Raw genomic sequence first — 22,441 nt, forward strand, 5'->3', positions numbered from 1 at the left:
TGACAGTGCGGCATTCCCTCAGTACTGACCCTCTGACAGTGCAGCACTCCCTCAGCACTGACCCTCTGACAGTGCAGCACTCCCTCAGCACTGACCCTCTGACAGTGCAGCACTCCCTCAGTACTGACCCTCTGACAGTGCAGCACTCCCTCAGCACTGACCCTCTGACAGTGCGGCACTCCCTCAGTACTGACCCTCTGACAGTGCAGCACTCATTCAGTACTGACCCTCTGACAGTGCAGCACTCCCTCAGTACTGACCCTCTGAAGGTGCGGCACTCCCTCAGCAGTGACCCCCTGACAGTGTGGCACTCCCTCAGTACTGACCCTCTGTCAGTGCGGCACTTCCTCAGCACTGACCCTCTGACAGTGCGGCACTCCCTCAGCACTGACCCTCTGACAGTGCGGCACTCCCTCAACACTGACCCTCTGACAGTGCGGCGCTCCCTCAGTACTGACCCTCTGACAGTGCGGCACTCCCTCAGTACTGACCCTCTGTCAGTGCGGCACTCCCTCAGCACTGACCCTCTGTCAGTGCGGCACTCCCTCAGCACTGACCCTCTGTCAGTGCGGCACTCCCTCAGTACTGACCCTCTGTCAGTGCGGCACTCCCTCAGCACTGACCCTCTGACAGTGCGGCACTCCCTCAGCACTGACCCTCTGACAGTGCGGCACTCCCTCAGTACTGACCCTCTGACAGTGCGGCACTCCCTCAGTACTGACCCTCTGACAGTGCGGCACTCCCTCAGTACTGACCCTCTGACAGTGCGGCACTCCCTCAGCACTGACCCTCTGACACTGCGGCACTCCCTCAGCACTGACCCTCTGACAGTGCGGCAGTCCCTCAGTACTGACCCTCTGACAGTGCGGCAGTCACTCAGTACTGACCCTCTGACAGTGCGGCACTCCCTCACTACTGACCCTCTGACAGTGCGGCGCTCCCTCAGTACTGACCCTCTGACAGTGCGGCACTCCCTCAGAACTGACCCTCTGACAGTGAGGCGCTCCCTCAGTACTGACCCTCTGACAGTGCGGCACTCCCTCAGCACTGACCCTCTGACAGTGCGGCACTCCCTCAGTACTGACCCTCTGACAGTGCGGCACTCCCTCAGCACTGACCCTCTGACAGTGCGGCACTCCCTCAGCACTGACCTTCTGACAGTGCGGCACTCCCTCAGAACTGACCCTCTGACAGTGCGGCACTCCCTCAGCACTGACCCTCTGACAGTGCGGCACTCCCTCAGCACTGACCCTCTGACAGCGCGGCACTCCCTCAGCAGTGACCCTCTGACACTGCGGCACTCCCTCAGCACTGACCCTCTGACAGTGCGGCACTCCCTCAGTACTGACCCTCTGACAGTGTGGCGCTCCCTCAATACTGACCCTCTGACAGTGCGGCACTCCCTCAGTACTGACCCTCTGACAGTGCGGCCCTCCCTCAGTACTGACCCTTTGACAGTGTGGCGCTCCCTCAGTACTGGCCCTCTGACAGTGCGGCACTCCCTCAGTACTGACCCTCTGACAGTGCGGCACTCCCTCAGTACTGACCCTCTGACAGTGCGGCACTCACTCAGCACTGACCCTCTGACAGTGCGGCACTCCCTCACTACTGACCCTCTGACAGTGCGGCGCTCCCTCAGTACTGACCCTCTGACAGTGCGGCACTCCCTCAGTACTGACCCTCTGACAGTGAGGCGCTCCCTCAGTACTGACCCTCTGACAGTGCGGCACTCCCTCAGCACTGACCCTCTGACAGTGCGGCACTCCCTCAGTACTGACCCTCTGACAGTGCGGCACTCCCTCAGCACTGACCCTCTGACAGTGCAGCACTCCCTCAGCACTGACCCTCTGACAGTGCAGCACTCCCTCAGTACTGACCCTCTGACAGTGCAGCACTCCCTCAGCACTGACCCTCTGACAGTGCAGCACTCATTCAGTACTGACCCTCTGACAGTGCAGCACTCCCTCAGTACTGACCCTCTGACAGTGCGGCACTCCCTCAGCACTGACCCTCTGACAGTGCAGCACTCCCTCAGCACTGACCCTCTGACAGTGCAGCACTCCCTCAGCACTGACCCTCTGACAGTGCAGCACTCCCTCAGCACTGACCCTCTGACAGTGCAGCACTCCCTCAGCACTGACCCTCTGACAGTGCGGCACTCCCTCAGCACTGACCCTCTGACAGTGCAGCACTCCCTCAGCACTGACCCTCTGACAGTGCGGCACTCCGTCAGCACTGACCCTCTGACAGTGCAGCACTCCCTCAGCACTGACCCTCTGTCAGTGCGGCACTCCCTCAGCACTGACCCTCTGACAGTGCGGCACTCCCAGCTTTTGTGCTCGAGTCCTTTAATCCCTTTACAAGCAGAAAGGTGACTAAAGTTTGTTTATTAGTGTCACAAGTCGGCTGACATTAACACTGCAATGAAGTCACTGCAGAAATCCTCTGGTTACCACACTCCAGCGCCTGTTCGGGTACACCGTGGGAGAATTTAGCACGGCCAATGCACCCTAACCAGCACGTCTTCCGGATTGTGGGAGGAAACTGGAGCACCCGGAGGAAACCCACACAGACATGGGGAGAATGTGCAGACTCCACACAGACAGTGACCCAAGCCGGGAATCGAACCTGGGTCCATGGCGCTGTGAGGCAGCAGTGCTAACCCACTGTGCCACCATTGCCTACATCACAACTGTGGCTACACTTCAAGAATTATTCTACTAGCTGTAAAAAACGCTGGAATGTCCTGAAGTTATGAAGAACAACAACTTGTGTTTATATAAAGCCTTCAACATGGTGAAACATCCCTTGCTGCCTCACTGGAATGTTCTTCAAATCTGACTGTGAACCAGAAAGGATATCGGGGCAGATAGCTAAAAACTTGGCCAAAGGACGTAGAATCATAGAATCCCTACAGAAGGAGGCCATTTGGCCCATCGAGTCTGCACTGACCACAATTGCACCCAGGCCCTATCACCGTAACCCCACATATTTACCCTGCTAACCACCCCTGACACTAGAGGGGAATTTAGCACGGCCAATCCACCTAACCTTTGGATGTGGGAGAAAACCGGAGCACCTGGTTTCCTCAGGTGAATGCAAGCACGGGGAGAATGGGCTGACTCCCCACAGAGTTAAAAAGGTGTTAAATAAAAATATTTCTTCTTGCATATCTGCTTGTGATTTTTATTTACATATATTTGATTTGGTTTAATATTGTCACATGTGTTAACATACAGTGTAAAGTATTGCTTCTTGAGCACTATACAAAGCATACCATTCATAGAGAAGGAAAGGAGAGAATACGGAACTTAGCGTTGCAGTCATAGAATCATAGAACCCTACAGTGCAGAAAGAGGCCCTTCGGCCCATCGAGTCTGCACCGAACCCAATCCCACCCAGGCCCTATCCCCATATCCCTACATATTATACCCACTAATCCCTCTAACCTACGCATCCCTGGACACTAAGGGGCAATTTCTTAGCATGGCCAATCAACCTAACCCTCACATCTTTGGACTGTGGAAGAAAACCGGAGCACCCGGAGGAAACCCACGCAGACACGAGGAGAATGTGCAAACTCCACACAGACAGTGACCCGAGCTGGGAATCGAACCCGGGACCCTGGAGCTGTGAAGCAGCAGTGCTAACCCACTGTGCTACCGTGCCGCCCCTAAAAGCTAGTGTGTAGAGAAAGATTAACTTAATGAAGCATTGTTAGAGAGTTTAGAAGAGTTAGAATGAAGTTTTGGAGGCATAGAATGAGAGTAGAAGATAGAATTAGAGGTTATGCTGGGCACAGCTTGTAAGAAGTCAGTCCGTTCTGGTGCCATCTTGGAAAAAATGCAACATCAGTAAAAACCATCGTTATTGTATGTGTAACGACTTAGGCGAACTGGAGCTGCAGTGTTAACCTAAGCCACAAGCGGGGAAATGGGTGGGGATTGGGGGCACAGAGTTCACAGAGCAGCAATACTGGGCAGGGAGTACATTCCACCCTGGATCGGTTAAAATTCCCGTGATAGGCGTTAGCCACAGTAGGAAATAGTGACCTCGAATGAGGGGCCTGAATGCTCCACTGTCCACGCCCCGCTGTCAGTGAGCACCCAACCTCCTTTCACTGCAGCGGGACTGGAGAATCCCAGCTGCGAGCGAGGCTGGAGGATCCGTCCCCGAGGTTTATGGGGACAGGTGAAGTCAGGTATCCCAGGGAGATGTGCCAGGGTTGTTGAGGTGGAACTGTAAGTGAGACGTTGCAGCTGCCTAAGATGCTGGTGAGGCCACGCCTGGAATACTGCGTACAGTTTTGGTCTCTTTACCTGAGGAAGGCGCTGGAGGGGGTGCAGAGGAGATTCACCAGGTTGATTCTGGAGTTGAGAGGGTTGGCTTATGAGGAGAGACTGAGTAGACTGGGATTATACTCACTGGAATTCAGAAGACTGAGGGGAGATGGTATAGAAACATATAAGATTATGAAGGGAACTGATAAGATAGAAGCAGGAAGGTTGTTTCCGCTGGCGGGTGAAACTAGAACTAGAGGGCACAGCCTCAAAATAGATGTTTACAGCATGGAAACAGGCTCTTTAGCCCAACTTGCCCATGACGCTGTTTTTTTTTAAACTGCTGAACTAATCCCAATTGTCTGCATTTGGCCCATATCCCTCTACACCCATCGTACCCATGTAACTATCTAAATGCTTTTTAAAAAATAAAGTTGTATCCATCTCTACTACTACCTCTGGCTTTTTAAGAGACAAAATTATACCAGCCTCCACTATTACCTCTGGCAGCTTGTTCCAGACACTCACCACCCTCTGTGTGAAAACATTGCCCCTCTGGACAGTTTTATATCTCTCCTCTCGCACCTTAAACCTTTGCCCTCTAGTTTTAGACTCCCCTACTTTTGAGAAAAGATATTGACTATCCAGCTGATCTATGCCTCTCAATATTTTATAGACCTCTGTAAGATCACCCCTCAGCCTTCTACGCTCCAGAGAAAGAAGTCCCAGTCTATCCAGCCTCTCCTTATAACTCAAACCATCAAGTCCCAGTAGCGTCCTAGTAAATCCTTTCTGCACTTCTTCTAGTTTAATAATATCCTTTCTATAATAGGGTGACCAGAACTGTACACAGTTATCCAAGTGTGGCCTTACCAATGTCTTGTACAACTTCAACAAGACGTCACAACTCCTGTATTCAAGGGTGAGCAGATTTAGAACTGAGATGAGGAGGAACTTCTTCACACAAAGGGTTGTGAATCTGTGGAATTCCCTGCCCATGAAGCAGTTGAGGCTCCCTCATTGAATGTTTTTAAGACAAGGATAGATAGATTTTTGAACAGTAAAGGAATTAAGATTTATGGTGAGCGGGTGGGTAAGTGGAGCTGTGTCCGTGAAAAGATCAGCCATGATCTTATTGAACGACGGAGCAGGCTCGAGGGGCCAGATGGCCTACGCCTGCTCCTAGTTCTTATGTTCTTATGAGATGCAATGGAAGGATGAGTTGCAGGGTGTGCAGGCGGACAACACAGCAACAACAAATTGCATTTGTGGAGTGCCCTCAATATGTCCCAAAACGCTTCACAATCGGACACACAAGCCAACACAGAGAGATATTGGGGCAGGTGTCTAAAATCTCAGTCAAAGAGATAGTTTTAATGAAGTCAGAGGGAAGGGGAGAGGCTCGGGGAGGCGATCGCAGAGCTTAGGGTCCATGTCAGCTGGAGACATGGCTACCAATGGGGGAGTGATTACAACTGGGGCTGGGCAGGAGGTCAGGATTGGAGGAGGGCAGGGACCTCGGAGATCTGATAAGGAAATAAAGCTCAAGGAAGTTAAAGAGACAGGAGGCCATGGTGGGATTGGAAAACAAGAATGAGAACATCAGCAGTATGGGCCGAAGGGCCTGTTTCCGTGCTGTAAACCTCCATGGCTCTCAGTCCCAGGACGGTGAATCACAGTTAATGGAACCCGAGATAAACACTGCAACTTCAAGTTGCCTCCTGTGACAAAAGCCTGGTTTAACCATCCAGCCCTACAGCTCTGCTTGCTTGGCTGGTTAGGGAGATTGTTACAGGATCCACCGTATCATTTACCAAATGGACATGTTACAAACGGTCAGTTACTGTGCCTGAGTGGCATCATGGCAGTTGCCACATGGAAATACATCGCAGGTAACCTGAAGCATGCAGTATAGCTGCAGTCCAAGAGAAGAACCATCTCCTGGTGAATTTAATCCTTGGAAATTACAAGAATCCGACTGAAATGATTTGAGGGTTGAGGGTGCCCTCTGGTGGGTATTCAGGAATAACAGGCACAAAAGTTGCCAATATTGGTGCAGGATGGAACTTCCGCCTCTGAGAAACCTTCAGGTTACTCTGCCTGCATTTTTCAGATTTAATGTTCAACCTTGCTTAAGGCAAAAAGCAAAGTTAAATCTTGGAGAGAAACAAAAAGTCACTCCTAATTTAGTAATTCCAGGCAATTGTTAACATTTCTTCCCCTACATAACAACAACTTGCATTTATATAGCACCTTTGACAAGTAAAATATCTCAAGGTGCTTCGCAGGGACGTTATCGCAGATAATTTGACACAAAGCCACACAGAAGGGGTTTGGGACAGATGACCAGATGATTGAAGGAGGCTTTAAGGAGGGTCTTAAAGGAGGGGAGGGAAGGACAGAGACGGAAGGCGGGAATTCCAGAGGACTCTTCTAATGTATCTGGAAGCACAGCCACCAATGGGGCAGACGGTGAAATAACTCCGCAAAGGCTGGTGTCCCTTCACCAGATTCCCATAGGCAGCACGGTGGCACAGTGGTTAGCACTGCTGCCTCACTGCGCCAGCGACCTGGGTTTGATTCCCGGCTTGGGTCACTGTCTGTGTGGAGTTTGCACATTCTCCCCATGTCTGCATGGGTCTCCTCCAGGTGCTCCCATTTCTCCCACAGTCCGAAAGGTGTGCTGGTTAGGTGCAGTAGCCGTGCTAAATTCTCCCTCAGTGTACCCAAACAGGCACTAGAGTGTGGTGACCAGAGGATTTTCATAGTAACTTCACCGCAGTGTTAATGTTAGCCGACTTAAGTTTTAAAGTTTATTTATTAGTGTCACAAATGGAGATTTACATTTGCACTACAATGAAGTTACTGTGAAAATCTCCTAGTGGCCACACTCTGGTGCCTGTTCGGGTACACTGAGGGAGAATTTAGCACGGCCAATGCACCCTAACCAGCACGTCTTTCAGAAGGTGGGAGGAAACCAGAGCACCCGGAGGAAACCCACGCAGACACGGGCAGAATGTGCAGACTCCACAAGCCAGGAGTCGAACCTGGGTCCCTGGCGCTGTGAGGCAGCAGTGCTAACCACTGTGCCACTCTACTTGTGACACTAATAAATAAACTTTAAATGTATATTGGCATGTAGGAGAACTTTGCTAAATTGAAACATTTGGTGCTCCAGTTAGTGACATGTTGCCCCTTTTGTGGCAACACTTTTGTTTCTGACTTATTTTGAGCAGAATTTTCTGTAGAATTGCCAGCAGACGTGAGTTGTGCTAGGATTTTAAGTGCCCATATGTACTTGACAACTTGCAGACAGCATCCTCCACATTCCAGTCTGTTACAGTAACCATTAAAACCATTTTCTGTAAATGATGAGACTTGTAGATAAATGGTAAACAACAACTTGCCTTTACATAGCACCTTTAACAGGATAAGGCATTCCAGGTGCATCACTGAAATATTATCAACCAAAGTTTTACGTTGAGTTATGTTAGGAGATAATTGCTCAGTTTGGGACACTTGGCTCCTGATTCTATTACAGCCTTGTGATGTGAATGTTAGCTGCCATGAGCAGCCTGGAGCCTGAATGTTTTCAGTCTTACTGCATTTGGACATGGATTCTTCAGGATCAGCAGAGTTCCTGATGGTGATGAACATTGCGCAGTCATTAGCAAACATCCCCACTTCTGATGGAGGAGAGGTCATCGATGAAGCAGCTGATGTCTGGGCCTAGAAGCGCTACCCAAGGGACTCACTGCTTTGGCTCAGACATGGCCAAAGGAGCTGAACTCCAGAGGTGAGGTAAGCCTGACAGCCCTCGACATCAAGGCAGCATATGACCAAGTGTGGCATCATTGAACCCGAACAAAACTGGAGTCAATGGGAATCAGGGGGAAATCTCTCCACTGGTTGGCCTCATATCTGGTACTAAGGGTTGTGTTGGTTGGAGGTCAATCATCTCGAGTCCAGGACGTCACTGCGAGTGTTCCTTCGTTCTGCAACCCTGATTACACTTTCCTAACGAAAGTTGCACAATCTCAGCTTTGAAATTTTCAATTCACCTCTAATCGCCACAATATTCTGAGGGGGAAGGGTTCCAGATTTCCATTCTCCATTGTGCCTCCTAGCTTCACCCCGAATGTCTTAGCTCCAATTTAGAAACACAGAATCCTTACAGTCCATTCGGCCCATTGAGTCTGCACTGACTCTTTGAAGAAATACTTTAACCAGGCCCTCCCCTCTGCTTTATCCCCATGACCCCATGGCCAATCCATCTAACCTATACATCTCTGGACACTAAGGGGCAATTTAGCATGGCCAATCAATCTAATCTGCCCATTTTTGGGCTGTAGAAGGAAACCGGAGCACCCGGAGGAAACACACACAGACACGGGGAAAATGTGCAAACTCCACACAGTCACCTAAAGCTAATTTGAGTCTCTGGTGCTTTGAGGCAGCAGTGCTAACCACTGTGCCACTGTGTCGCCCTAATTTGAAGATTACACGCTCCTGTTCTGGACTTTTCCGCTAGAAAAGATAATTTCTCTTTCTCTACCCTATCAAATCCTTTAATCACCCTCAACACCTGAATTGGATCCCCTTGCAACCTTCGATCTCAAACCTCGACACAGCAGCACACTGACCCCTGCAACAGTGTAGGAAAGCTGGCTGCCAATGTAAAAGGGGAGAGAGTGGAAGGAAGAGATGTCACAAAGCTTACTCACAAAGAATGGCCTTAAAGGAGGAGAGGGAATTAAGAGGTGAAAGGTAGAAATTGCTGAGCTTGAGCCTCAGACAGCCAACGGAGTGGTTACTTTACTAATGTGGCTCTTGTGGAAGGATATATTGGCCTTGGAGGGAGTGCAGAGAAGGTTCACCAGGCTGATACCGGAGATGAGGGGGTTGGACTATGAGGGGAGATTGAGTAGATTGGGTCTGTACTCGTTGGAGTTTGGAAGGCTGAGGGGGGATCTTATCGAGACGTATAAGATAATGAAGGGGATAGATAGGGTAGAGGTAGAGAGATTCTTCCCACTTAGAAAGGAAACAAGAACTAGATGGCACAGCCTCAAAACAAGGGAAGGGGGACAGTTTAGAACGGAGTTGAGGAGGAACTTCTTCTCTCAGAGGGTGGTGAATCTCTGGAATTCTCTGCCCGTTGAAGTGGTGGAGGCTGCCTCGCTGAATACATTTAAGTCGTGGGTAGATAGGTTTCTGATAGACAAGGGAATTAAGGGTTATGAGGAGCAGGCAGGAAAGTGGAACTGATCCACTTCAGATCAGCCATGATCTTATTGAATGGCGGGCAGGCTCGAAGGGCTAGATGGCCTACTCCTGCTCCTATTTCTTATGTTGTTAAAGTGTGGGGTGGGAGGGAGGAGCGGCAGATCCTTTGCGGGTCATGTCATGGGGCCAGACCCTATGGAAAGGTGGCACGGGAAGACAAGCCAATCGGGCGGGCAGCCTGGGAAGGGGAGGTTGGAGCCAGGAACGAGAAGAGACGTGCGTTGGTGCTGTCAGACCCTTATCTTGTACCTATTGTATTAGTTAGTTGCTCGTTGAAGCCACACCTTCAAACTTACCGCAGTTTCCAGTATTAACTCCATGGGAAAGGGATTTGGAGTTTTTCAGCCCCCGTTCCATAGAATTCCCCGTTCATTCCCTATTCCAAAATAAAAACATGACTAATTCTGCCCTGTGGCTGAAATGCCCACGCTTTCCTGCCTAAACTACACAGGGTGTCCTTTTCTCAGTTGTGGGTGCAAACGAGACGTTCCATCAGAATTAGCAATTTCCATTGGAATTTCCACTGATCCTCGTAAACAAATGGTTTTGCCATGGTGATGGTATCCGGTTCCAGAGCCACCGTCAATAATTCAGCAGCTTGCCTGGGGCTGGTCGGCGTCTCAGGTTCTCCCTGGGACGACAGCTTCCTGCCAGTGTAAAACTAGAGAGTGGGGGGGCGGGGGAGGAGGTGGCGGCAGCTTTTAAAGCTCGCACAGCTCTGCCGAGATTGGACATTGGAGCTGCTTTTCCCACCACAGGGGCTCCGGAGTTGGCGGGGGGCGGGGGGGGCGAGCAGGCTTATTATGGTCAGGAACATTTGACACTGTGTCAGTCAGTCAACACTTAATAAAAGTTGCATAAATATCCAGAGTTGGATAATCTTCACACGGCCAACTTTCCATAAGTGATTTCAATTGCAACACAGAGCTTTAGTCGTACCCTCAGGCAGCATTTGCTACTGCGAAGTAGCTTTATGGAATTGAACGGCACAGAAAGAGGTTACTGGGCCCACTCTGCACGCGCTGGCTTCAGTTATCCAGTTAGTTCCATTCTTTTCCTCTTTCCCCTGAACCTTGCATTTTTATTTAAAATTTTCAGGTTCGCATCCAATCCCCTTCGGAAAGCCGCTTCCAGGTCAGAACAGCTCACCATTTGTAAACAATTCTCGTCAACCCACCCTGAGACCATAGGAACCCTGCTGGGCTAAAAGGAGGCCGTTCAGCCCATCGAGTCTGCACCGACCATAAACCTACCCCCATATCCTTACCCGCTAACCTACGCATCTCATGATTTTAAGGGGCAATCAACCTAACCCGCACATCTTTGGACTGTGGGAGGAAGCCGGAGCACCCGGAGGAAACCCACGCAGACACGAGGAGAATGTGCAAGCTCCCTACAGCAGTGGCCCAAGCCAGGAATCGAACCCAGGTCCCTGGGAGCTGTGAAGCAGCAGTGCTAAACACTGTGCTACCATGCCGATTTTTGCCAACTATTTGAAATCTATGATGAGCAACTTCTTCACATAGAGAGTGATTTGTGTATGGAATGAGCTGCCAGAGAAAGTGGTTGGGGCAGGTACAATAGCAACATTTAGAAAACATTTGGATAAGTACATGGATGGGAAAGGATTAGAGGTGATATAGGCCAAACACAGGAAATAGGGACTAGCTGGGAAGGAGCCATGGTTGGCATGGACTGGTTAGACCGAAGGGCCTGTTTCAGTGCCATGTTGCCCTGTGATTCTATGTCCTCTGGTAACATCTGTGTTGATTTTCTGGCACATCTTGCAGATTGCTCTGGCAGGGGTTGCGTCGCATCATGGTTACTGTTCTCTGAAAGGCTGGGTAGTTTGCTGCGGACAATGGTCTGTTTGAAGTTGTGTGGTTGTTAACATCACCACGGATGCCATTATCTCACATGAGAACACCATCCATCAGGTACACGGTACATACTCTTGCAACTCAGCCAACGTTGTCTACCTGATACACTGCAGGAAAAGATGTTCCGAGGCATGGTATATTGGGAAGACCATGCAGATGCTACGACAACGGAAGAATGAACGCTGCTTGACAATCACCAAACAAGACTGTTCCCTCCCTGTTGGGGAACACTTCAGGCGGTCACGGGCATTCGGCCTCTGATCTTCAGGTAAATGTTCTCCAAGACGGCCTTCACGACATACGACGACACAGAATCGCTGAACAGAGACTGATAGCCAAGTTCTGCACACATGAGGACGGCCTCAACCGGGATCTTGGGTTCATGTCACCCTATCTGTAACTCCCATGACTTGCCTGGGCTTGCAAAACCTCACTAACTGTCCTGTCTGGAGACAATACACATCTCTTTAACCTGTGCTTAATGCTCTCTTCACTCACATTGTCTGTACCTTTAAGACTTGATTACCCGTAAAGACTCGCGTTCCAACCATTATTTTGTAAATTGAGTTTGTGTCTGTATATGCCCTGTTTGTGAACTGAAATCCCACTCACCTGATGAAGGAGCAGCACTCCGAAAGCTGGTGGCTTGTGCTACCAAATAAACCTTAACCTGGTTAGAGTTGGACTTTAACCTGGTGTTGTGAGACTTCTTACTGTGTTTACCCCAGACCAACGCCGGCATCTCTACATCTTGAATCGCTGCAGTCCATACTGTGTAGGTACATCCACAGTGCTGTTAGGGAGGGAGTCCCGGTGACAGTAAAGGAATGGCGATGCATTTCCAAGTAAGGATGGTGAGAGACATGGAGGGCAACTACAGGTGATGGGGATTATCTGCTACCCTCGTCCTTCTAAGTGGTAATGATCACGGGTTTGACAGGTGCTGTCTAGGAAACATTGCTGTGCATCTTGTAGATGGTACACACTGCTGCCACTGTGCTTAATGGTGGAGGGAATGAATGTTGGTGGATGGGGTACCAATAAAGCAGCTGCTTTGTCCTGGATGGTGTACGATTTCTTGAGTGCGTGATGGAGCTGCATTCACCCAGCTAAGTGGAGAGTATTCCATCACAGTCCTGAATTGTACCTTGGAGATTGTGGATTTAGGGAATCAGAAGGTGAGTTACTCACCACAGGATTTCAAGCCACTGGCTTGCTCTGGTAGCCACAGTATTTATATGGCTAGTTTCTGGTCAACGATAACCCCCAGGCTGCTGATTGGCTTGCATCCAGCCAATTCAAGGATGGCAATGCCCTTGAATGTCAAAGGGCGATAGTCAGATTGTCTCTTGTTGGAGACTAGTGGAGAGTTTCCCTGATTGCAGTTGAGTCTAGGCTTGCTCGAGCTCCTTGATGCCCTACTCGGTCAAATATGGTCTCGATATCAAGGCATCACTCTCACCCCGCCTCTGGAGTTCATTTTGTTCATGTTTGAAGACTGTAATGACATCAGGAGCTGAGTGACCCTTGGGTGGCACAGTGGTTAGCACTGCTGCCTCACAGGGCCAGGAACCTGGGTTCAACTCCGGCCTTGGGTCACTGTCTGTGTGGAGTTTGCACGTTCTCCTTGTGTTTGCGTGGGTTTCCTCTGAGGGCTCCGATTTCCTCCCACAGTCCGAGAGACATGCTGGTTAGGTGCATTTACCTGAACAGGCACCAGACTGCGGCGATAGGGAAATTTCACCCTAACTTCATTGCAGTGGTAACGTAAGCCTTATTTGTGACACTGATAAATAAACTTTATTTGCAGAACCCAAACTAGGCATCAGTGAGCAGGCTATTGCTAAACAAGTGCTGCTAAAAAGCACTGTTGATGATCCCTCCCCTCATTTACCGATGATTGAAAGTGGACTGCTGAGGTGGTAATTGGGCTGAGTTGATTTGGGGGAATGGGGGGGGGGGGTGGAAATTAGTTGAATGGGTAATTTTAATAAAGAAATAACTACAACACAGGTTATCATTTGGAAAAAAGTTTTATTTCTGCACGATTGTTCTCCAGTCTTTCTCTGTAGCTTTTGTATACTTAATAATTTCAGTTAAGGCCATTCAGCAGAGACATGTCTCTCAAAGAATGCATCATTATAAAGGCCAGGTCAGTGTTCAGAAAAGGACAAGGACCTGGTGTTAAATGGGAAGGCATTCTTCTCTCCGGATGTTCAACATAACGTCCATGTCTGGTGTGCATCTGTAGGATCAAGGAAAAGGAGAATTACGATAGTGAGTGAATCAGAGAATCTGCATCAATGCCTTTCTCAATGACTGCAGTTAACTGAAGTTGGTAGTTGCAGACAGTACTTTAACATGCACCAAAGGGAAAACCTCGAAAGATTAAATAACTTAATCTTAAGTGCAATTTAAGATTGGTGAACCGCTGTCTTGAATACAACTGAGTGGCCATTTTAGAGGGCTTGTGTCACATGTTGGCCAGATCAAGGAATGGAGGTAGAGTTCCTTTCCTAAAGAATATGAATGAACCAAATGGGTTTTGACAGCAATAGAGTAGTTTCATGGTTGCCATTACAGTTACCAGGTTCTTTTTTAGCATTATTTTTAATTTAAATTCCCCAGCTGCTGTGGTGGGATTTGAACTCATTGCCAGATCTGGATTATTAGCGCAGTAACAGAACTACAACGCTACTGTACTCTAACATACTACACAAATTTATCTGGAATGTATCACAAAACAGAGGGACCAGCAGTGATGTGACTGACCATCCTGATTTAAACAAGGCAGCAATACTTGATTGAATCTTAACTTTATGGTTTTAGATTCAGTGGGGTTATTTTTACCATCTTGCCCGCCCTGGGAATTGGAGTGGGTGAGTGGCGGACCATTGACAAGTCCGTTGACCTCGGGTGGGTTTTTCTGGTTTGGGGCAAGCGTGGCCAGAAAATCCCGCCCAAAGTTTGATTTGATTTTTTTCCAGGATGGCGCTGGAGCGAGGCGACTTCTTGCAAGCTGTGCCCTGCATGTTTTTTAATTCTATCTTTATTTTTGTTCTATGCTTCTAAAACTCTCTTACTGTAGCACTACATTTTGCACTGTCTTGTCTCCTTCTCTGTGAATGGTATATTTTGTACAGCACGCAAGAAATAATATTTTTCACTGTATACTAATACACGTGACAATAAAATCAAATCAAATCAAAAATCCCACACCTTTATCTTTGTCCTCAGTCAGTTACTTCCTGGTGGTTGGGAGCAGAGTTAAGGTTAAAGAGTTGAACTGCTGGAGATTTTTAAAATAATGAAGGGGTTTGATAGAATGGGGGGATCTTAGCACTTGTGGGAAGGCCGGGAATAAGGGATAGCAACATAAGATAGTAATTGTAAATCCAGTAGAGAATTCAGGAGATATTTCTTAACTCAAGGGGTAGTTAGAATGTTGAACGATGTTACCACAAGGGGGTACCTGTGGCAAATAGAATTCAATTGAGGTGAAGCTCAATGTGTATAAGGGGAAGGGAAGACCAGAAGGATTTGCTGTGGGGTGGAATGATGTAGGGTGGGAGGTGGTGAGTATGGAACATAAACACCAGCTAAAGAAAGTGGGACAAATGGCTCATAAGTGTGTTGCAAATGGGATATTCTACATATATTTCACTCTTACCGGAAAACAAGTTCCGCACATGAGGACGGCCTCAACCAGAGTACACTTATGGTATTGTTCATGTTGGGAGTCGGAGGAGGCAGTTACCACTATACATCAACAGGGTCTCTCCTAGTATAGGGGAGCATCATCTACACTGGTGCAACAATTACTGTAATAACGCCAACAAACGGGTTAAACCTGGCTGGAGATTTCTCTCCTTTTCTGAGATCTGTTATTTAGTTCCCTCCTTCCCCTCCATAGGCAACATAATTTTGGGCAAAGGGGACATTTTCCCATGGGAAGTTGAACAGGTAAATATATTTAAAATTTAAAAATAATCAGAAAATCTGGCTTCATTTTCCTCTCTGCTGTTCAACGTGAAGCTAATATCATGCAGTTCCATTGCACTGAGGTATAGACGACCGCACCAGGGACTCTGGAGAAACTGGACTAGAAATCCACAGGCTGCTCGACAGGACAGACAAACAGCAGCACTGATCTGCTTCTTATCCTTCACAAACATCGAAATGTACCTGAACAACGTTTATGTGATGCGTTAATGTCGTGAAAAGTCCCAAAGCACTTCCAAAGAGGAATGTGATCAAATAAAATCCAACAGTGGGCCACATCGAGGGCTGAGGATTGATGTAACTTTTACATGGGAGATTTACCCACTCGAACAGTGACTTGTTTGAAGAGGTAGGCTAAAGGAATGTCTTAAAAGACTGAAGACTGTATCTTGGTCAAGAATGCTCATAAGAAACACAATTAATCTCTCGACAGCTTTCTTAAACCATGTGTCCTAATATCTCTTTATCGCCTTCAGCTGTTGAGGCCTTGGGTTCTGCAATTCCCTCCATAAACCTCTCCACCTTTATCTTTTAAGAAGCTCCTTAAAACCAACCCCTTTAGATTACTTGCCCTAATATCTCCCATGTGGTTGGACTTCAAATTTTCTTCAAGAATGCTCCTGTGAACTGCCTTGGGGCATAAAAGGACCTACATAAATCCAAGATACATACACATATGTATATATTATAGAATTATAAAATCCCTACAGTGCAGAAGGAGGCCATTTGGCCCATTCTGCGTTGACCACAATCCCATTCAGGTCCCACTGCCGCAACACCACACATTTACCCTGCTAATCCCCCTAACACTAAGTGCCAATTTAGCACAGCCAATCCACCTAACCCGCACATCTTTGGACTGTGGGAGGAAACCTATGCAGACACAGGGAGAATGTACAAACTCCACACAAACAGTGGCCCGAGGTCGGAATTGAACTCGGGTCCCTGGCACTGTGAGGCAGCATTACTAACCACTATGCCATCGTGTAGTCCCACATTATATATATCCACCCTGCATTGGACCGCATCACTATATGTTTCACAAGGGACCAGATCAGACATGACAGGGAGACTCTCAAAACATTTAAACTGGGGTAGGAGTGTTAGGGACACTGACATTTAAAAAAAAGTTTATTTGACTTTCCATTAGCTACATAACATCAGCCTGTGGCTGCAATGTCAAGATGCCACCTTTCAGAGGTGTTAATCTGATGTACCATCTACTATGAGGCAAATGCAATAAGATTTTTCAGACACTGTTTCAAGAGAAGCAGGTGGGTTCCCCCTGGTGTCTTGACCAGCACTCATCCCTCACAACAAACAGATAACTTGGTCCTTTGTTTAATTGCAAGTATGGGAGCTTGCTGTGCACAATGTGCTTGCCTCATTTCTAATACATTTTTAATGAAATGCTTTGGAACGTCTGAGGTCAGCATAGGTGTAAATACAAGTCTATTTTTTAACTGAAAAGCAATGAGTGAAATAAAATCAGTTTAAATAATGCACATCTTTTTAACGTGGGTGGCATAGTGGCTAGCATTGCTACCTCACAGCACCAGGGAGCCAGGTAACTGTCTGTGTGGGGATTGCACATTCTCCCCAGATCTGCGCGGTTATCCTTCCACGGTCCAAAGGTGTGCGAGTTAGGTTGATCGACCATACTAAATTGACCCTTGGTGTCAGGGGCACTAGCTAGAGTAAATATATGGGGTTATAGGTATAGGGCCTAGATGGGATTTTGGTTGGTGCAGACTCGATGGGTCAAATGGCTTCTTTCTGCACTGTAGGATTCTATGGTTTATTATTTCATGCGATGCTTATAAGAGATTGACAGTTCAAGAAACGTAGCAGGAGACTGAGCTATGGTGGGCAACAGCTGCCATCTGTATGCTATATTTAGGCAAGCTACTAAAATTAGCAGAAAAATGCAAGTAGTAAATTTTCTTTTAACAAAGAAGTTGCTTTATATGGTTAGCTTGTAAGTGAAGAAATCATAACGAACGCGTGCTTTTATCAGTTGTAAGTCCTTTCAGCAGGCAGCGTACTGTGGGGGATATTTTATTCATTTATTAGATAGGCATTCGTGAATAATGTAAAAGGATTTAGTCTCACTGTGTAGAGTTAGAGCTGATTGGAAACAAATGAGCCCAATACATGTCGTTGCATCAGCCAGCTCGTTTCATGTTGGGTGCAGCAAGAGCAGAAATCCAGTTATGTTCAACACTAATTCCACACCAGGAGTTACGCAATCTTCAGTCAATGCACATAGCAGCATTGCTGAGTTTTCACTGCACTCACAATTTAACTTAAGGTACCAAGAAAGATTGTTGCATACTGCAATTGAGGAAGTCATTGATGGATTATTAACGAGGTGAAGATGCCAGTGTTGGCTGGGGTGGGCAGAGTAAGAAGTCTCACAACACCAGGTTAAAATCCAATACTCACCTGAGGAAGGAGCAGCGCTCCAAAATCTCGTGATTCCAAATAACCTTGTTGGACTTTAACCTGGTGTTGTGAGGATTATTAACAAACCGAGGGGGAAGCATTGTGAAGAATGACTATTACAAGTGCCCATTCCACTCAATTTTAAGAGATCTTGTTGCATTGAATATGGATCAGTCTCTTGAGCCAGATCCTCCAATTAATGCCTTCACCGATGATCTATACACGAGAACGATAGATTCTCATTTGTTCCATAGTCCTAACCCCGCACCCCCCCCACATCATGACAAAAAACAATTCCATCGCCCTGATATGACCCTGGTTACCGAGACTGAAGGAGCTGCCTTCAGTCAGACAGGAGTCAGATTTTTGGAATAGCTCTTTGAAGAACAATGCACTGCCCCCACTGCAAGTCACCATTACCTTCCTTCAATGTACTGCAAACACTCCCGCCCCTTATCAGCAAGGATGTGAGCTCAGTCGGACTGGAGGGCACAGCACATGGAAGGGGCTTCAAGATGGGCTGTTATCATTGGCCCTAATCATCACCATCCATTAACTAGGCAGTCATAAGCAAGTCCCAAGCTCTTTGGCCCCTTCTGGCCAACTGCCTCACCCTCCAGCCCTGCCTCGTCCTTGTTTACCTCAACATCCTCTGCATCAGAGGAAATGTGCTGTTCCTCCATTTCCTCCTCAGATAGTTTCTCACCTGGGTTGAGAGGTACAGGAGACACCCGCAGAAAGTTGTGGGCTGCATTGCAGGGCTCCACCAGATCAGTCCAGGCACCGGAACCTCGCTTTCAGCATCTCAATGGTCTGCAATTTGCAGCACAAACCTCACTGTATCTAGCCTCAGTTGCACTCTGTGGCCTCTGCACAGGAGTCATCAGCCACGTCCTCAGCGGGTACCCCCTGTCCTTGAGAAGCCAACCCTGTAGCTGCTGTGGTCCCCCAAAAACATCAGAGGTCCGAGGTCAGCTCAGGCCATAGGAATCATTAACATTCCCAGGAACCTCGCACACACCTGGAGGATGCACTTCTTGTGGTCTCCGACTAGCTGCACATTACGCTGGCTGCTTTTTCCTCGGCAGTGGGAAGCGTAGACAGAGTCAATGGATGGGAGGCTGGTTTGTGTGATGGACTGGGCTACGTTCTTGACCCTTTGTAATTTCTTGCTGTCTTGATCAAAGCAGGAACCGTACCAAGCTGTGATACATCAGAAAGGATGCTTTCTATTGTGCCTCTGTAAACACTGGTGAGAGTTGTAGCTGACAGGTCAAATTTCCTTAGCCTCCTGAAAAAGTAGAAGTGTTGGTGGGCTTTCTTAACTATAGCATCAGCATGGAGGGACCAGGAAAGGTTTTGGTGATCTGGATACCTTGAAACGTGAAGCTCTCAATGCTTCTATTTGATTAAGTTTTGGGTCATCTAATGTCCTATTATGTGAATCAATGTCAAGTTTTGTTTGAAAACGCTCTTGTGAAACAATTTGAGAGGTTCTACAATGTTGAAAATGCTACACAAATGCAAGCTGTTGTAGTAGTTTTGGCACTCTTAAACCAGCTGACCAAAGTGAAGTCAGGTTGTCCCATCAGCAGTTGAGATGGCAGGTTCTTCTTGCATTTACTTCATGGGCCGGCACGGTAACACATTGGTTAGCACTGCTGCTTCACAGCACCAGAAACCCAGGTTCAATTCCCAGCTTGGGTGACTGTCTGTGTGGAATTTGCAGGTTCTCCCTGTATCTGTATCGCTTCCCTCCAGATGCTCCAGTTTCCTCCCACATTCTGAAAGACATACTGGTAAGGTGCATTGGCCTGACCAGGTGCCGGACTGTGGCGACTAGGGAAATTTCACAGTAACTTCATTGCAGTGTTAATGTGAGCCTATTTGTGACTAATAAATGAACTTTATTTATTTTGGAGGCCCCAGCAGTACTAAATCCTCTATCCTGCAAAGCACAGATGCAAATTCCACACTGTGCTCACCTGATGCCCAAAGCCTGGGCAAAGTTGATGTCCAATGGATGGAACAGAAAGCCAGTGTAATATTTTCCTTCCCTAAGTCAACGGCACAGACCAGCTGGAGTCATCCGCCCCTCAATCTGGCTAAGTTCAGCTAACCCAACATAGACCTGGGACCTCTGTTTTGCCAAACTGAGTACCTTGCCAGATGAACTATATGAAGCATCAGCGAAGCTTCACAGCCTATATATTTTTTATTCATAGACAGGGTGTGGATCATAGAGGTTTACAGCATGGAAACAAGCTCTTCGGCCCAACTTATCCACGCCGCTTTTGTTTTTAAACCCCCAAACTAATCCCAATTGCCCACATTTGGCCCATATCCCTCCATACCATCTTATCCATGTAACTATCTAAATGCTTTTTAAAAGGACTTTTTAAAACTTTTTTAAAACTGGAGTACTGTGTGCATTTTTGGGCGCCGCACCTGCGCAAAGATATTTTGGCCTTGGAGGGAGTGCAGAGGAGGTTTACTAGGCTGATACCGGAGTTGAGGGGGTTGAGCTATGAGGAGAGGCTGAATAAACTGGGCTTGTACTCGTTAGAGTTTAGAAGAATGAGAGGAGATCTCATTGAGACGTATAAGATGATGAATGGGATGGATAGGATAGAGGTGGAAAGACTCTTCCCGCTCAAAAAAGACAATAGGACTAGGGGGCACAGCCTCAAGATAAAAGGGGGGCGGTTTAGAACGGAGTTGAGGAGGAACTTCTTCACTCAAAGGGTGGTGAATCTCTGGAATTCTCTGCCCGTTGAAGTGGTGGAGGCTGCCTCGCTAAATATTTTTAAGACGCGGGTTGATGGGTTTTTGATAGGAGAGGGGATTAAGGGTTATGGGGAGAGGGCGGGAAAGTGGAACTGAGCAGCGACAGATCAGCCATGATCTTATTGAATGGCGGAGCAGGCTCGAAGGGCTGGATGGCCTACTCCTGCTCCTATTTCTTATGTTCTTATGTTCTTAATTGTACCTGCCTCTACTACCACCTCTGGCAGCTTGTTCCAGACACTCACCACCCACTGTGTGAAAAAATTGTCCCTCTGGACACTTTTGTATCTCTCCCCTCTCACCTTAAACCTATGCCCTCAAGTTTAGACTCACCTACCTTTGGGAAAAGATATTGACTATTTAGCTGATCTGTGCCCCTCATTATTTTATAAACCTCTATAAGATCACCCCTCAGCCTCCTACGCTCCAGAGAAAAAAGTCCCATCCAGCCTCTCCTTATAACTGAAACCATCAAGTCCTGGTAGCATCTAGTAAATGTTTTCTGCACTCTTTCTAGTTTAATAGGGTGACCAAAACTGCACACAGTATTCCAAGTGTGGCCTTACCAATGTCTTGTACAGCTTCAACAAGACGTCCCAAATCCTGTATTCAATGTTCTGACCGATGAAACCAAGCATGTTGAATGCCTTCTTCACCACTCTGTACACCTGTGACTCCACTTTCAAGGAGCTATGAACATGTACCCCTAGATCTCTTTGTTCTGTAACTCTCCCCAATGCCCTACTATTAATTGAGTAAGTCCTGCCCTGGTTCATTCTACCCAAATGTCGCTGGGTAGACCAGCACTTATTGCTCATCCCTAGTTGCCCTTCAGAAGTGGTGGTGGGCTGACTTTGAGAACTGCTGCAGTCCCCAAGGTGTAGATACACTCAGTGCCGTTAGGGAGGGAATTCCAGGATGTTGACCCAGTAACAGTGAAGGACCAATGAGTTATTTCCAAGTCACTCACCATCCTGACTTGGAAGGGAAACTTCCAGCTGATGGTGTTCCCAGTATCTGCCGCTCTTGTCCTTCTAGATTGTAGCAGTCACAGGTTTGGAAGGTGCCGTCTCAGGAACCTCAGTGAGTTCCTGCAGTGCATCCTGTAGATGGTACACATGGCTGTCACTATTTGTGGATGGTGGAGGGATTGAATGTTTATAGGTGCCAATCAAGTGGACTGCTTTGTCTTAGATGGTGTTGAGCATTTTGAGTGTTGCTGGAGCTTCACTCAGAGTATTCCATTACACTTCTGACTTGTGCCTTGAAGATGGTGGACAGGCTCTGTGTGGTTGGAGGGGTGTGTGTGTGTGTATGTGTGAGAGTCATGAGGTGACATGCTCACTGCAGGATTCCTAGTCTTTGATCTACTCTGATAGCCACAGTATTTATATGGCTAGTTAAGATTCTGATCAATTAATTACCAGTTGTATGCCACCGAGCAGATCCAATTCACTTGTACTTTTAATAAAACCTTACAAGTTTCAGTTTATCAACAGTTTCTGAGCAGTGAGGATACATACTTTGGCTGCTTTTTAAGAATATCTGCGAAGATTTCCTCTCTAGAATCTCTCTTTGCTTTCAGTAGTTGTAACAGTTTCTGCTGTAGCACCAAGTTATTTCTTTCCATATTTTTGTTCAGCTGCAGGTTAAGAAGTTAACAGAGTTAGTGAAGTTCATTCTCTACCTCGCTGGCACCAATTCAAAAATCAGAGTTTTTGTCTTCACGATTCTATCTTGAAGCTTATTCAGTGCTGAAGC

At 47.5% G+C, this 22,441-nt stretch overlaps 1 protein-coding gene across 1 annotated transcript in view; it reads right to left on the reverse strand.

The window, feature by feature from the left end:
• Window positions 1-13,492: 13,492 nt before the first annotated feature.
• LOC145353806 (uncharacterized protein C20orf96-like) overlaps window positions 13,493-22,441 on the reverse strand; it is a 30,257-nt gene continuing 21,308 nt past the window's right edge. Inside the window, exons 10-11 of the mRNA XM_080204631.1 lie at window positions 22,204-22,322; window positions 13,493-13,691 (exon numbers count right to left, since the gene is read on the reverse strand). Of these exons, the coding sequence (XP_080060757.1) occupies window positions 13,631-13,691; window positions 22,204-22,322 (180 nt within the window). The 3' untranslated portion in view covers window positions 13,493-13,630. The remainder of the gene's footprint in view (window positions 13,692-22,203; window positions 22,323-22,441) is intronic.

Source organism: Carcharhinus amblyrhynchos, chromosome 16 (assembly GCF_965287045.1).
Source record: "Carcharhinus amblyrhynchos chromosome 16, sCarAmb.v2.hapA, whole genome shotgun sequence".
Lineage (NCBI taxonomy): Eukaryota > Metazoa > Chordata > Chondrichthyes > Carcharhiniformes > Carcharhinidae > Carcharhinus > Carcharhinus amblyrhynchos.